This window comes from Dermacentor variabilis, chromosome 4 (assembly GCF_050947875.1).
Source record: "Dermacentor variabilis isolate Ectoservices chromosome 4, ASM5094787v1, whole genome shotgun sequence".
In the NCBI taxonomy this organism is placed as follows: Eukaryota; Metazoa; Arthropoda; class Arachnida; order Ixodida; family Ixodidae; genus Dermacentor; species Dermacentor variabilis.
In genome coordinates, this window is record NC_134571.1 from 10,226,978 (window position 1) to 10,241,723 (window position 14,746).

The 14,746-nt window shown below is 45.1% G+C and overlaps 1 protein-coding gene across 4 annotated transcripts in view; it reads right to left on the reverse strand.

The window, feature by feature from the left end:
- LOC142578658 (polyunsaturated fatty acid 5-lipoxygenase-like) overlaps window positions 1–14,746 on the reverse strand; it is a 76,481-nt gene that overhangs the window by 16,868 nt on the left and 44,867 nt on the right. For all 4 annotated transcript variants that reach the window (XM_075688103.1, XM_075688101.1, XM_075688102.1 and 1 more), the window contains exons 4-11: window positions 12,720–12,764; window positions 12,273–12,398; window positions 8,645–8,742; window positions 7,569–7,701; window positions 6,991–7,086; window positions 6,807–6,903; window positions 4,905–5,022; window positions 3,961–4,053 (exon numbers count right to left, since the gene is read on the reverse strand). In XM_075688103.1, the coding sequence (XP_075544218.1) occupies window positions 3,961–4,053; window positions 4,905–5,022; window positions 6,807–6,903; window positions 6,991–7,086; window positions 7,569–7,701; window positions 8,645–8,742; window positions 12,273–12,398; window positions 12,720–12,764 (806 nt within the window). The remainder of the gene's footprint in view (window positions 1–3,960; window positions 4,054–4,904; window positions 5,023–6,806; window positions 6,904–6,990; window positions 7,087–7,568; window positions 7,702–8,644; window positions 8,743–12,272; window positions 12,399–12,719; window positions 12,765–14,746) is intronic.

Below are 14,746 nucleotides of genomic sequence, written 5' to 3' on the forward strand. Positions count from 1 at the left end.
TGGTAGGCACAACCAATGTTTGATTTCTCGTATATGTTCTCCTTTCTTAAGACAATGCTCGGGTACTCCCATATATACATAAGAATGTAGATATAGTCTTTCTCGACAATCTCTGCACCAAGTTTGATAAAGTATGCTGCATTTAAACGAAAAATTGTAGATCTAGTGACTACAGGATGCATAAATTTGACCAGGGTGTAAATATTCTTAAATATATTACTGAAAATTGTCAGATAAGAAGAAACTAAGGTAAACAAGTTTAAGGCCTTGTAAGTCAGCCATAAGAGACGATCGAATTCTGTAAACTACACCTAATAATAGATATAAAGCGAACAATATTCATATATTGTATACTTTGAAATATACTTTTAATTCGTTAGCAGGACTTTTGCAAAAAACTCGCAAACATCGTAATAACTTTACATAAGTTGTAACTTGATATGTCCAATTTGTCCGCTTTAGATGCTCTACAGACACAATTTACAGAACTGCCATATCTATTTCTGGCGCCGTGTGAGGGGATTTGTAAATTGCGTGCTCAATTTTTTATTGCGATATTGCCGCTCCAGGCTCAATTTCGCCGAAGACGTCGCTTGAGGCTCCGTGCGACGAGATCCTATCGCGCCCCGCCTGTCGCATGCGGAGGGTGCGAGGAGGAGCTTGGGAGGGTGAGCCTAAAGAATTACCGACGATTACGTTACTTCCTAATGCGAAATTTGAGCGCAGCAAATAAGCTGTTTCACCTTTTCGATAGATTGAGGCAAAGAAATCGAGCAACACATGTATGCGCTATCACAGAATTTTTTTTTATTTTTCACACGTATTCCTTTAACAAAGACTCCACTAACAGTTCTTGACAGTCATGAAGGAAGCTTTGTGGTCGGAGAAATAGACTGATATATGTTCGACTTGGTACACCAATGCTTGATTCTCAAAGACGAGATCTATACAAGTGCCTCGCGAGGTTGTCACAGCCGTGGGACGCGTTACGAGCGAGAGGAACGGGATGTTCTCCCGCATAAGTGTTAGGAAATTGCTGTTTGTCTTTATGTCAAGCCGCCACCGATCTGGCTCTCTGATTGCCACCGCACAGGGGTTGCATTGGAGGAGGAGCGAAGAAAGGAATTAAGTTCGAGCCGGCGCTTTGACAACCGGAGACTCGCAGGAAGAGGGGGGAGGGGGGCGGCGTGTACACCCAGCGGCAAACGATGGGGGCAGAAGCGCGCGCAGCAAGCGGACAACACGATAAAGGGAGGAGGGAAGAGATAGCAGCGACTGACTGATGCAACTGAAGAGCACCCTATCCGCCACACAAGAACAGGGGGGGGGGGGGGGGGGACCCTTTCCTCCTCTTTCTGCATGGCGGCGACGGTGTTCTATGCAGTCACGTTATCTTGACTCTCTAGCGGCGACAGCGGCATCCAGCGGTATCAGTCGGTCGCTGCTAGCGCTGGGGGGATGAAAGGGGGGCGGAGCTGGTTACGAGGCCGACGACAACGCCGACGACGACGCGAAACCCAGGAACGGACGCCAAAGAGCTGCGCTCTAAAATGTAGTGATGCGCGCCCAGTGTTGTAGCTCACGTGACAAAGCGCGCGAAAAAAAAATAGGGTGTGCGTGGGGGGTGGGGAGGAGGGATTGCAGGAGGTAATCGCAAGGTACCGCGTGAGTGCGCGCGTTTTCCCCTCGCCTGCCGCGCGCTGCGTGCGCCCCATGTGCGCGGTAATCGCCGGCCGGTTCAAAGACTGGCCGAGCCGGTACGGCCATAGGGGCTGCTCGTGCGACGTCTTCGCACGCGCCTAGTGCGAGAGTAATCTCGCGCTTCGGAGGCGCGTCGAAGGGACACGCTCTCCCCTGTTTGCACTCGTCGTCGCGTCAGCGTTGGGGCAGCGAGTGTTCATCGCGACCGAGTGAGAGCTGTTCGTGTTCGATTGTCCGCAGGTGATACCTTGCTTACTAATTTATTGCATGGTAAACGATGTTCTCTGCAATTTACATGGCCGATAAGATTATGTGCCTTACGTCGGGTACTTGTGTAATACTTTGCTGTCGATCGCTATAGATGCTTCGCTTTGTCCAGCGAAACTGCGACCGTTTTCTAAGCTTACCAGCTTTCGGTACCTTTAGTGAGAAATTCCACGATTTACATTAAAATTGTGCTTCCTATATATATATATATATATATATATATATATATATATATATATATATATATATATATATATGTGTATATATATGCAGTCCTTGGAATGTTATACCCCTGCCACACGGGAACATTTAATGTTATTCGAATCGAATAGCATTCCATGCATCGAATGCCATTAGGTCTCTTGCGGTGCTACACAGTAAAATATAGTGGCACTCGCAAATGATAACAAAGACGATCTGGAACAAAATTTCTAGAATTCAAATGAATTTTGTGCCTATTAAACGCGTTCAAGAAGTTTTGCGAGTACTTTTAAAACGGACATAAACATTTCGAGGCCAATTCTTCGCAACTAAAAGCACTTCGATCAACACATCCAATACGGCCGACCGCCGCAACGGACTCCTGATGCAAAGAGTCCGTTGCGGCGGTCGGCCGTATTGGATGTGTTGATCGAAGTGCTTTTAGTTGCGAAGAATTGGCCTCGAAATGTTTATGTCCGTTTTAAAAGCACAGCCCGTGGTGAATCCCGATAATCCCGATTGGTGGGATTATATGCGAATGCCATTCGATTCGAATGACATTAAATTTTCCCGTGTAACAGTGGTATAACATTCCCTCTCAAATGAAAGAAATATCCTTCAAATTGGTACAGTGGTTCACTGATTAAAGCATTTATGCGTTTTAGATATATTTGTACGGGAAAATTGGAGTTGACCCCGAGGTAAAGCTTCCTGCAAATTAAGTTCCTAGAGTACGAAAAAAAATTACAAGAGTATTGCGCAGGCTCCACGCTTGTGTGAGTCGATGATGTGCGAGACATTTTGTTGGTAGCTGCTTAGACAACTTTGTTTGGAGTTGCGCAAAGCAGTGCCAGATGGAGTAACATGTTGATCTTATTTGGCATTACTTATGTAGATTCTGTGCGTTGTGACAGATATTGAACTAATTAGAACTCTATGGCTGTTATGCGTTATCGGGTTCCTACTTTTATCTCGTTAGTTAGGCTGTTTGTCTGAGCCGGCCTGTCTTTGCTATGCACTGTAATAATAATAATAATAATAATAATAATAATAATAATAATAATAATAATAATAATAATAATAATAATAATAACAACAAGAATGCGAGCAGACGCGTGTGTGACGCTAGTGTGTTTGGGGCAGCAGCCGCAGGCCGACGACAGTGGCGACGGTGCGGCTTCCGCTCCGGCCGTTCCAAGCGCGAGACGTGCCTATTGTCGGTTTCTAAGTGAGCACTGGGCGGGCGTAAGGGTGAGAAGCACGAATTCTGACGCCATCTGCGACTAAGTGTTTTAAAATCTTACGTACCTATGTCATATGGTCTGTGTTAAAACGAGCATGAAATGTGCATTCTGGCCAAGAAACGGCACAACATATTTATTCTAGGCCGATCACGAAGATGGTCCAATGTTGCACCAGTTTAATATAGCAATAGCTGTTACGAGGAAAATATTGGGGGATGCGGATCGACCTTGAAGGCAATGCAGCCCAACAAATACCTCAAAACGCTGGCTGCCACGACAGCAGAATGCGAGACACTGGCACGTAATGAACGCGCCAAACGTTTTAACGAGCAAGTTGGCTTTTGCACAAAAAAGAATGCGTGTAATAGTAGCCTAATAATAGCTATCGGGCTAGCATGCTGTAAGCCACAAGTTTGGTTCGACCATCGCTCACGCATTTATTTTTGTTGAAAAGTCCCGAAACGAGGCGTGACAGGAACCAACCTAGCTACAGCAAAGCCTCTCAAATACGGCAAGGAATGCTTCGCATTAAAGCAACGGTGCTCACCCCCTGCGAATGATCTCGAACATCCCCTTGACTCCGACAGCCAGTGTCTTGTCCACCCAGCCTCCCGGGCTGACGAGCTTACTGATGCCACGGCTGCAAAAGTGGGAACAATTCACTTTCTTTGATGTTTCTTTATTGACATGGAAGCTTTGGCAAGTAGATCTTCGAACAAATCATGAACAGGTAGTAAAGGGGACAATAACCGGCGACGCCCATTTCCTGTTGGCGCTTTGTTCCCAAGAAGAATGTATGCCAACTTGCCTAGGTTTTGGTTGGACAAGCAGGTCCCGCACCTTCCAGCTCAAAGTACGAAAGCTCGACGACATAGAGACATACATGCGTTTAGTGTGCCTTATTCTGTCGCTCTATCGCGGTTTGCGAGACATGCGATCGAGCATGATTCTTCTTTGGGCTGCTACGCACTGTTTGCTGTAGGCCGCTTTCTCGGTGCATATCTCACCAAGCAAGATGTTCTCCTTTAAAAAATGCACTTTAGGCTGTTGAGGCGTTCAAGGCGAAGCAGAAAGGAAAAATTGCGCCGCAACGTTCAGGATGGTGTAAGCTAATGATATCTTCTGTCCTTCAATGAATCACTCGCTGCAAAGAAATTGAGGCAAAAATGCCTCGGCTACTTCAGTTCTCTTTCTTCTACATACGGCATAAATAAATAAATAAATAAATAAATAAATAAATAAATAAATAAATAAATATTCGGAACTAACCGATATCATAATCGATACACGTCTTGACTCCACTGTACCAATCCTTACTGTTCACAAGGTCGTAAAATCTTTCAATGGAGGAGACCGTGGCGGATTTCTCGTATAAATGAACGAATGAAAATAAAATGATGAATGAATGAATGGATTCACTCATTATTTGATTCGTATCACATGATAGACGAATCATTCTCAACTGCAGGCTGAATGACAAACGTGTCTTACGTGTTGATGGCAATCAAGAACAGGAAGTGTGGCGCCATGAGCTTGAACAGAGGGTGCGAAGGGCTCAGGTTGCGATGCGTGCAGACGGTGACGCCTTCCATCAGCAGATGCGTGAACCCTGCGGTGAGAAAGGCACGGTGCAATGGGTGAACGAAACGATGCCTCGAGAGCGACGTAAGCAGTCGCGGCGATGCCTTCAGCAGTGGGCGGCACTACACGTAGGCTGCCCAAGGCTGTGGCTGGTCGGTATTGCATCTTCTGGTGGAACACAGCACGAGGACTGAGGCACAACAGGAGCGCCGTGTCGTGTGCGTCTCAGTCCTTGTTTCTCGCGCAGTTTTCTACTACAAGACGCAAACACAGACTTTCGCAGGTTTTCGTTAAGAGGAGGTCTACTAGAATATCGCTTCGCCTTTCTAATCTGGATAATTCTAGCTCACGTAGCGTGCATTTCGAGGACCTAGGGGATGTATTATGGGAGATGTGCACTCGAACATCAACAGCGTCAGTTAATTAGGGGGCTATATACACAAAACGTTTCTTACAACAATGCTCGAAAGCGGTATACGGCCGTTATGCGAATTGTTTAAGAGTGCCCTGAAAGAACTGAATCGCTCCCGGCTTTCATATTTCATAGAGAGGACGGGGGAAAGTGAGAGGTAACTCAAAAATCGCCACTGCCGAATGTCCTTCTTTTTTTCGCGCACGTGCTGATTGTTGTAGCCGTTGCCAAGCGCCCTTTTTCGTCATTCCCCCTCTTTTCTCCTGTTATACATGAGTTGCTGTGGAGAGACTGAGGTTGAAAGCACATCGACTGCTCCAGTTGCCTATTTCTACAGCAGATACACAATAAAATGAACACATATTAACATAAACTTTTGAAAACATAACTAAAATAAATAAATTAAGAAACATAAAATAAAGATAAGGATTCTACAAAGGCAAGTTAACGCGACATCTTGCCGCGCAGCTCCTAAATGCTCTGTACAACTTGTAGTCTTTATTCATTGGTGCAGGTGTCCTGGTTGGTTCAAACACACAGGGCACAGTACAGAGCATAAGTGCGGTTTCTCATACATAGCTGATCGGGATCAGTCTCATCACAAAGGCTGATTTAAGAATACGTGCTTTAAAATGCCTTAGGGATATATTCGCCTTTTGCTGCAGGTAACTCGCTGACCATGGTCCAAATAATTGGTTTGTTGGAAGGGTCGTTTGGTCAAGCTTCCTAGCTCTTTCACCTATTTCATTTTCCTACTGCTTATTTTTGACAATGAAGAATAGTTAACGTTTTCGATTTCATGGTTTCCGCAGTGCTGCTCACTGCGGAAAGAGGAATGTCGCATCCTATACGGTAACCTATTTGCATATGTTACTTCCAGTCGAACCAGGCGAAGTAATGTCTTTATGTGCTACGGAAAGTCTGCTGCTGCGTTGAATTTCGCATGCACATCAACTGCACACAACAGTGAACGTTTGACCGTTACTGCCTTCGGGTTACTTTTTCATACAACAGCGGGCAGGCACTTGTACTTTAACGTTACAAATATCCAACTTATATAGATGGTCAAGTGCCACGATGACTTCATTGATTTAGGGATTTTTGGTGAGTCCACCAGCCTTCTGATTTTCATGTAGTCCGATGTGGCTGAGCAACCACTGAAATACTAAATTGTGGTCCTTTGCTGATGCATCTTTCACGGATTTTGCATTGGCTTGAACTATTCCCCCTTTTTTTAAAATCTGCCTGTTTTGATTTGAGAGCTGATTTGTCGTCCGTACAAGTTACCCACGGTCTTGGTTCTGTCCTTTAGAGAATATAGATTACTGCTTCAAAAATGCCATGGAATTTCGGTGTTGCCGAAAATCAATGTTGCAGTTTATGACACTTATGAGACTTACCTAGGTGCGAACATGACTGGTGGTAGCTGGCGTCCGAGTTGTTGTAGTACATCTTGGCCGCTATCCATGTAAATGGTGGGTCGGAGGGCAGGAACACCTGGAGTGCGCAATGAAGAAGCAGCAGTTAGCGACTGACAACTTATTTATGTGTGAATAGCCAATAGGAGTAAGCACGAAGACATACGGGATTGTCTAGGCCTTTCTGCTGCCTAAGCTGTATAGCGATGGGCATCAGGTCGTTCCTCTTGTTCAGGAAGAAGAGCGCCATGGATCCCCACAACTGGCAGGCGGTGAACGTAGGGCAGAACGATGTCAGTTCGAGCGATCGCGCTCACGCGCACACGTACAGATGCAGACACACACGCATGGGCGCAAGCGCACGCTTAAAATTCTTGCGCTGCTCAGCCTTTCACAAACAAAATAAAATGCATACAAATAATAACGATGCATACAAGCGACAGTATGTCAGTACATCTATTTCGTTATTACGAAGTAATATTGGTGTGCTTTCTGTTGCCATTGCGAACGTTTCCATAACCGACAAATGTTTGATGTAATACAAACTAGAAAATGTTTGTCAATCTGTGCTTACATACATAATTATACAACACGTTCTAATATTACTGTGTAAGCAGTAATGAAACTGGCAACGTAATTCCAGGGCTGTACTTGGTTTAACTGCTCAAAACAAGGTCCTCCCTGCGGGTAGCAACTGTAGGAGACGCGCAGATACGCAACATAACCTCTCTCCTTCGAACTCACTGTTTCCTTGGTCATGAGGGGGACACCTTCGACGAGTGCGATGTCCGTCATGAAGATTCTGTTTCTCTGCATTGCTTCGTCCAGGGTCATTCCTTCCAGAAATGGGCTGACCATGTATTCTTCCACGCCAAACCTAGACAACGTTGTCTTGTTGAATGGTCGAATCATGGGAATTTGACTTTCCGTATTCTTCTTATTATCCATTTACAATTTCTGATGTTTTGATCATATTAAATTGCGATATGTTTTTAAAGCTGTAACAAATTTTTAAAATCAACATGTCTTTACTTTCTAGGCTGTGCAGCTTTCGAGGTAGATCAAATGACAACTTTTTGTTTAATAGCCCTGTCTCCGAATAACTGATACCATTGAGAAAAACGTGCGAGCAGTCAAAGAAACAACCTATAAATTATGGAGTACAGACATTTCGATATAAGGCAAGGTTAAATATGATATTGTGAAGAGCTGGAGGGCATGAGCTACTTCCGCAAACATCAATGTTTCAGACTGCAAAATTGAGCGTAACCAATGGTGCTTTCTTTGCAATGTTTGATAACACAGTCCCTCCCCCTACCCATCTTTCTGAACTCCAGATAAAGCAATACGTGAGATATATAAGGTGGAGTAGAAGTACTTGATTCGTTCACTTCATTGAGATAATAGTTCTGGCAGTGGAAAACAGTGCTGCCGTCAACAGTGCTGCCATCGGCCACACGTACGGCTCGAGTAGTAGGAGGCGTGAGAACCTTCTTCAATGGACGACGGAGGTTACAACTCATTATGGATGCTTGGGCTCCAGTATCTATTAACGCCGTCAAAGGGACACCGTCGACGTGAACATCAAGTAAGTTCTGGTTCGTTGAGAGGATCAATGGAGGATTTCGACACGACGAAGATAATGCAGCAATGTTTTCTGTCCAGTCCTGTCCCTGCCGCATTCCTGCCCTCGTCTTTCGCTCACACGCTATTAATCTGTTACCATGAATGCAACTGTGAATATTCAACAAAGTATGCAATCTCCTTAGTCATTTCAGATTAGTAGCGAGAGCAAATGAAAGAAAGCAGCGTGCACTCACTTTTCCGGAATGGCTTTGCAAAGTGTTATGAGAAAAGGGTTGACGCCTTGAACCCGCTGTAGACCAAACCATCGATCTTCGTTCCAGTGATCGAGACACTGCATAGAGAAGTACGTTGGCGAATGCTATGAACACTTGAGAGGGATGAAAAGTACTTCGGGAAGATTACTTCGGGAGATAGTAGCTTCGGGAATAGGTATCTATCTCAAATAGTCCGGTTAGTGCCTTCAACAAGGTTGACTAGAACACGGCTTCGTACCGGGACACACTGCGCTCAGAGCCACACATTACGCGGACCCGTTTTACGCGGTAATAGCTACATGTGTATGCTTTTTTCTTTCCTTTTATTCAGGTGCTTCAGCCAGTTGAGAGCAGTGTATAAACCATAGTGTGAAGAATTCAATCACCGAATGGCAAGAAGAAAAATAATCTTGCTCATCGTAAGAACAAAGGCAACAGCAGAATTCAGGGCTGTCTGCCTGCTCCAGAAAATTGAAATACATAGCGGTTTAAGCCAGCAGACAGTTTTTGAGTAGAAGTTTGACAGTGCTTCATCGATGTTCATCATGCAGTAATTTACTTGTTGGATCCGCGATTTCCGATGCAACTTTTGTTGACCCACTTAAGAGACAGTATAAACGGGAAAGGCGAGAATCAAATCTCCTTACGTGAGTTGAGTTCCCTTTGGTGAGATGAATTTAGGTTCCGTGGGAGCAAGAAGCTAAAATAAACTGTTGGCGATCTTACGAGGATGCATCAAACGTTTTCAAGACAAGGTCTTCTTAGTTGACTTCACACGTATTTGGCGTATCTGGGATCTGCGCATCTTGTAACCACTTCTAGAAAAATTAACAGCCCTCTCGCACCTCCAGAACGTGGTAGCTATTTGCAAATGATATCAAAGTTTAGGTCTCAACGAGACAAGAAGAGAAAATTATTCGCAAACTAGGAGAAATAACGGTAGGGGCGGGCGTAATTAGGGCCAATACAGTCGAAAATTACCACATTGCACGATACTATTGTAGAGGGTGTACCGCCGTAGATATAGACATGTTGAGGCAAAGCTGCCGTGCGGGAAACTTTTGGGAAACGGAGCGAGTGTGCTTGGGCTATGCATGGCTCACGGGAGGCTACAGTGTCTGAAAGGCGGCTTTGCCATGCGCACAGAAACAATAACTCGTCGCAGAGTGGGTAAAATTAACCGTGCCGGCGGCAATCAGCGCCGATATAGTACAAAATTAGCCACATTGCACCAAAGACTGCTCTATCTGCGGAATAGGCCCAGCTGGCCTATTGGCCCCAAAAAATGTTCACCAAGTGTCTACGCTAAAGAACACAAGGTCGACATAATTTGGCGTGAAATACAATAAGAAAAAGACGTGAATAATAAACATGAACAAGAGACAGAATAGATAGATAAAATCAACATTCATAGAATCATTTGAACCACCATGTACGCTGAACTTGTCTTCTTTAGCGTCGACACTTAGTTGACCCTTTTTTTTTCAATATGAATAATTATTGGAGCTGCGTGAATGAATTGTTGCCAGTGTAATTATTGAGGTCTGTGTACATACGTGCGCAATGATCATGCTAATATGTCTTACTTTTAGAACACAGCTCTCAGGCGCCCGTTCCTGCGGCGAGCGACGGCGTCGTCACTCGTTACCGAGCGAACGAGCACAGCGAACGATGAAAGAGAACGCGGAGCGCAGCGGGAGCTAAAAAACGGCGACAGCGAAAACAGTGCAAGGAGAAAAGCGAAGGAGGAGGGTGCAACGGAAATATGAGGCGGAAAGCGGAGGAGGAGAGTATGGCGAAATCGTGAGAAGAAAAGCGTAGTTCCGCGGTATGACGGGCTTTGCGTCGATGATAACTACTAGATGACCCGAGAGTAGCGCGTGTCGTCTGTATGGAAACAAAGCGCGGCATGAGCTGAGGTATGTCTGCGGCGGCTGCTGTGAATCGCGGCCGCGCGTCAGCCACGCGCCTCATCTAGTGATCTCACAATCGGCGAGGCAGTCGCGCCACACTTCGCTCCGTTTGCAACGTGCCGCGCGGTACAGATTGTGCGCGCCAGCCAATATATCGGTAATCAAATTTCGCATTAGGGAATATTGTAATCGTCGGTTAATTTTCTTTGGATGCGATAGTAGAATTTAGTGTGATAAAGTTTTTAGATTTGATGGGCTATAGCGCCCAGCAAATTTATGATGAATTGAGGACTGCCTATGGTGATTATTGTCCATCATATGCCACTGTTGTGAGGTGGAAAAGAAATCTCCAAATTGGTCACATGTTCCTCCCCAACGAGCCTAGGTCTGGCCGACCCTCGTTCACTGATGATGCCTTCAAAGTGAAGTAAGCGAAAGCTTTCATTCTGCAAGATCGACGAGTAACGAATAAAATGATCACGCATGGAGAAGGCTTAAGTTATGGTGTGTAAAGTGATCCATAATAAACTTCATATGTCTAAGGTGTCTGCACGTTGGGTACCTCGATTGCAAATTCCTCTCCAGTGGCAAACCAGATGCGACCTCTCGATGCACGTGCTGACTAATTTGGAGCACGATGAAGATGATCTTTAGTCGTTTCGTAACTACAGGTACATGTTGTGTCTGCCTTTATGATCTGGGAGACTAGAGAGACAAGCAAACTGTTGAAGCTCTGTGATTGCCCTGCGCCTAAAACGGCGTAGTTGCGAAGGACGGCCGGGAAGGTCATGTTGTCGGTATTTCTAGGATTGCTGTGGAGTCATCCCGACAGACTGCTTTACAAAGGTCTGACTATGAACAGAACATATTAGAAACGCTCTGAAGCAAAAACGCCATGGTATACTCCTGAAAGGCGTCCGCCTTCTCACTGATGATGGAGCTGTACACATATTTCAAACTGTTACTGGGGAAGAAAAACATTATCGCTATGACCACATCCACCTTATTCTGCAAATTTCTCACCACGTTAATATTCCTTTATTTCAAGATGATCGGTGATATGATACTATAGGTGAAGTCATTCAGGAGGTCTAACAGTAGTTATTTATGAAATTTGAGAAAGCCTATGGAGGATTAAGAAACATTTAGAGAAATGTGTGAATTTGAATAGTGACCACCATACGGAAATCTTAATAACTATAAAGTAAAATAATGTTTTTCATTTATTTGTTTCTTATGATCAAAATCTTTTGATGCCCCCTCGAATATCGTTTCTTGCGAGGAGAATGAATGAATGGGCATCATTAGTAGGATGTCGCTGTGGAGTGTGTTGTACATTGTAAGCGCTTCTTCTACAGGCCAGAAGTTATACCAGTTTTTGAAAACTCGTAACACTTTGGGATAACATGGATTGAAGATTGCAATGGGATAATCCAATAGATATGAGCGATCCCCGCATGTGGTACACAGGGCGGAAAGTAGTATTGATGCTCGTAATAAATGCACCTGCACAAGCGACTTCATGTAAAGTCTACAATAAGGATTTCTTTCAGGCAGTGAGTGTCTCTGAGGAGCATTTAGGCCCAAAGACCTCGTTTTACATAGAACACATCTGTCACTCAGCTGTGTTGTGGGCTCTGCAAACAAGATGCGGCTCGACGTTTGCGAAGAAGCGATTTTCTTCAGGAACTTACTCTGGGCTCTCCAAGACTGTACTTGTAGACCCGACGGAGGTCGTCCATGGACTGCCAGTGGGTAACCTTGATCATGATAAGTTTGGTTTCGACCATCATCCTTGCCTTCATCGACACGATGTCCCACTGTGGATAACAAAGACGATAAGAAAATTAACAGCGCGAGAGGTGCATGGACAGCCTTTGTCGATAAGTGGCAACGAGGTCACGAGTCAGTGATGTTAATGAGTCAGAAAGCACAGGTATAAGTGATGAAATAAACACGCGTAGCTAGCATATCAATATTCCATTGTTCTGAAGGCCCTAGAATCTCTCGTTTTTGGCATGCAGCACGTGTACTTTGCAACAAGCACTAGTTGTTCACCAGCAGAATGTACTACGTTAAACAAACCTCTTCCAAGTAAAATGGGTATGCGCCAAACAAAAATACTGTGTGGTATTCCTCACCTTGTATTCGTGACTAAACTGTTCATCCTCGGGAAGGCGGTAGGCCTGGAAAGATCAAGGCATAGATAAATGAATGACCTTTTATGCGCATAATCTTAAAATGCATTATCCATTCCATCACGGAATGATCATGCGTTTTCGAGCAATCTTTGCGTGAATGCACTAACGCACGATCACAGCCGGTCGCAATCACCACCCACTGCGATAACATAGGATCATGTTCGGCAAAATGAGCACGAGTTAATGCTAATGCTCGTTTTGTAGGTTTGTTGTCCCCAAGAACTGTATCAGTGTCTTCGTCACCCTGCGCTGCTATGCCTTATGTGGTCGGCATCCGAAATTGTTTGTTCCGACAGCGGTCTATGTGATCAACGCAAGTTACGGCGTCCCTTTCCGCCTTTCCTCCTGCTTTTCTCCTTTCTTTCGTCAGTCTCTTTATTTCTTCGAATGGCTACTGCCGTTTTAATTAAGTCACACGGCGCTTAGGCTTGATTTAATGTAACGGTATGCAATTTTCCAACGCAAGCGTGCCAAAATGTGCCAAACACTATCGCTTACACTCTGTTCGGAATAGGAGCCAGCCACCCATTAAGAGGAGTCCAGCCGGCCGTGGTCCTAATAGTGGAGGAGCCGTTGAGAATAATTACCGATAACAAATATCTGCTATTCCACAGTCCACGTAATGCGAAAGAAATACGAGTATATTCCTTCAGCCTCCTGTGGGCACATTGTATCTCCTTATTGGCGAAGATAGATATGTTTGCATTGTGTCGCGACATTGGATTCAGACATGAAGTCTTTACAAAAAAAGTCTTCAATTGTCCAAGCAAAAATAAATTCCGACAGGCTGTATCAGGGACGCCGCCACAGCACGTGAAACGTCTCGTGCATGCTAAGGAGAGTGCATAGGCACTAGGGTACACAAATGACGCCAAAGAAATGCACAAGTAATGTTGATCATGCATTAGAAAGCTTACAAGCCTAACTTATGTCGCAACTAGTGGGAGTAATACTGTTTAATTTTACAATCGGGCTCGCTCCCAACTCGTAGTGGCAAATGCGGCAAATTGGGCGGGCTGGTAATGTCGCATAATGAACAGTACAAGAAAGACGGGGACCAAGAAATAAAATGCTGGCTCTCCCGTAATCGAGAGCGGATGTAAGCATGAAATGGCTACCGGCAAAGCATATCGGTTGGAGTAATTACGACGATTACTCACAACCATCTCACAATCATCCCTACCCTCCCACTCGAAGCCTTGCGCGCGACAGAAGACGGCTCGCTTCCTCCTCGCTTTCCTCCCTTTAGTGCGCGAGATTGAGCCGCGATCTCCAGCTCACCCTCGCACGCTTTCATGCGCACGTACAGCTTACGCCGCGCGGCGGTGATATTATCGCCCTTGCACTTGATACGGAAGGTCAAGGCGACGTCGACGACAGAAATGTGCTTGTAGTGTCCATATAACTGCTATCACAATAAAAAGTACTTTGTCACTATTTTTGCTGTGAAATAGTTAAATAATTTCCCAGGCGTAATGGCGGCGTTTCCGGTGGCAACCGCCATATGAGGTGTTCGATGGTGATCATATTCCTGCCATCATGCAAATCATAGGATAAAAAATAGAGATATAGTATTAAAGAAAAGAAAGAGCGCCATTCATCATTGTTCCTTGAAACTTACTCTCTAAAAACCCGTGGTCCAGATAAAATTTCAATATGTCTTGACCCCCTGGGGTGAAAAAAAGTTCGGCAGAGCCCATCTTGCGATGCCTGTCGACGGTAATGCGTTTAGCAGAGAAACAATACAGCGACACAATGTATCACCACCGTCGAAATGAGTTACGTATGAGGCGTGCACTGCAACGGATCTTCTCTTTCGCGTTTCCTTAAGAACATTCACCGCAATGTAGCGGCGCCGTCGCGAAGCTTGCGCGAGGCCTTCAAAATGCATGGCGTGCCGGTGTGTGACGAAAGCTGACAAACGCGTCATGCGGCAGCCGAGCTCCTCTCTCGCATTTCTTTCTGCA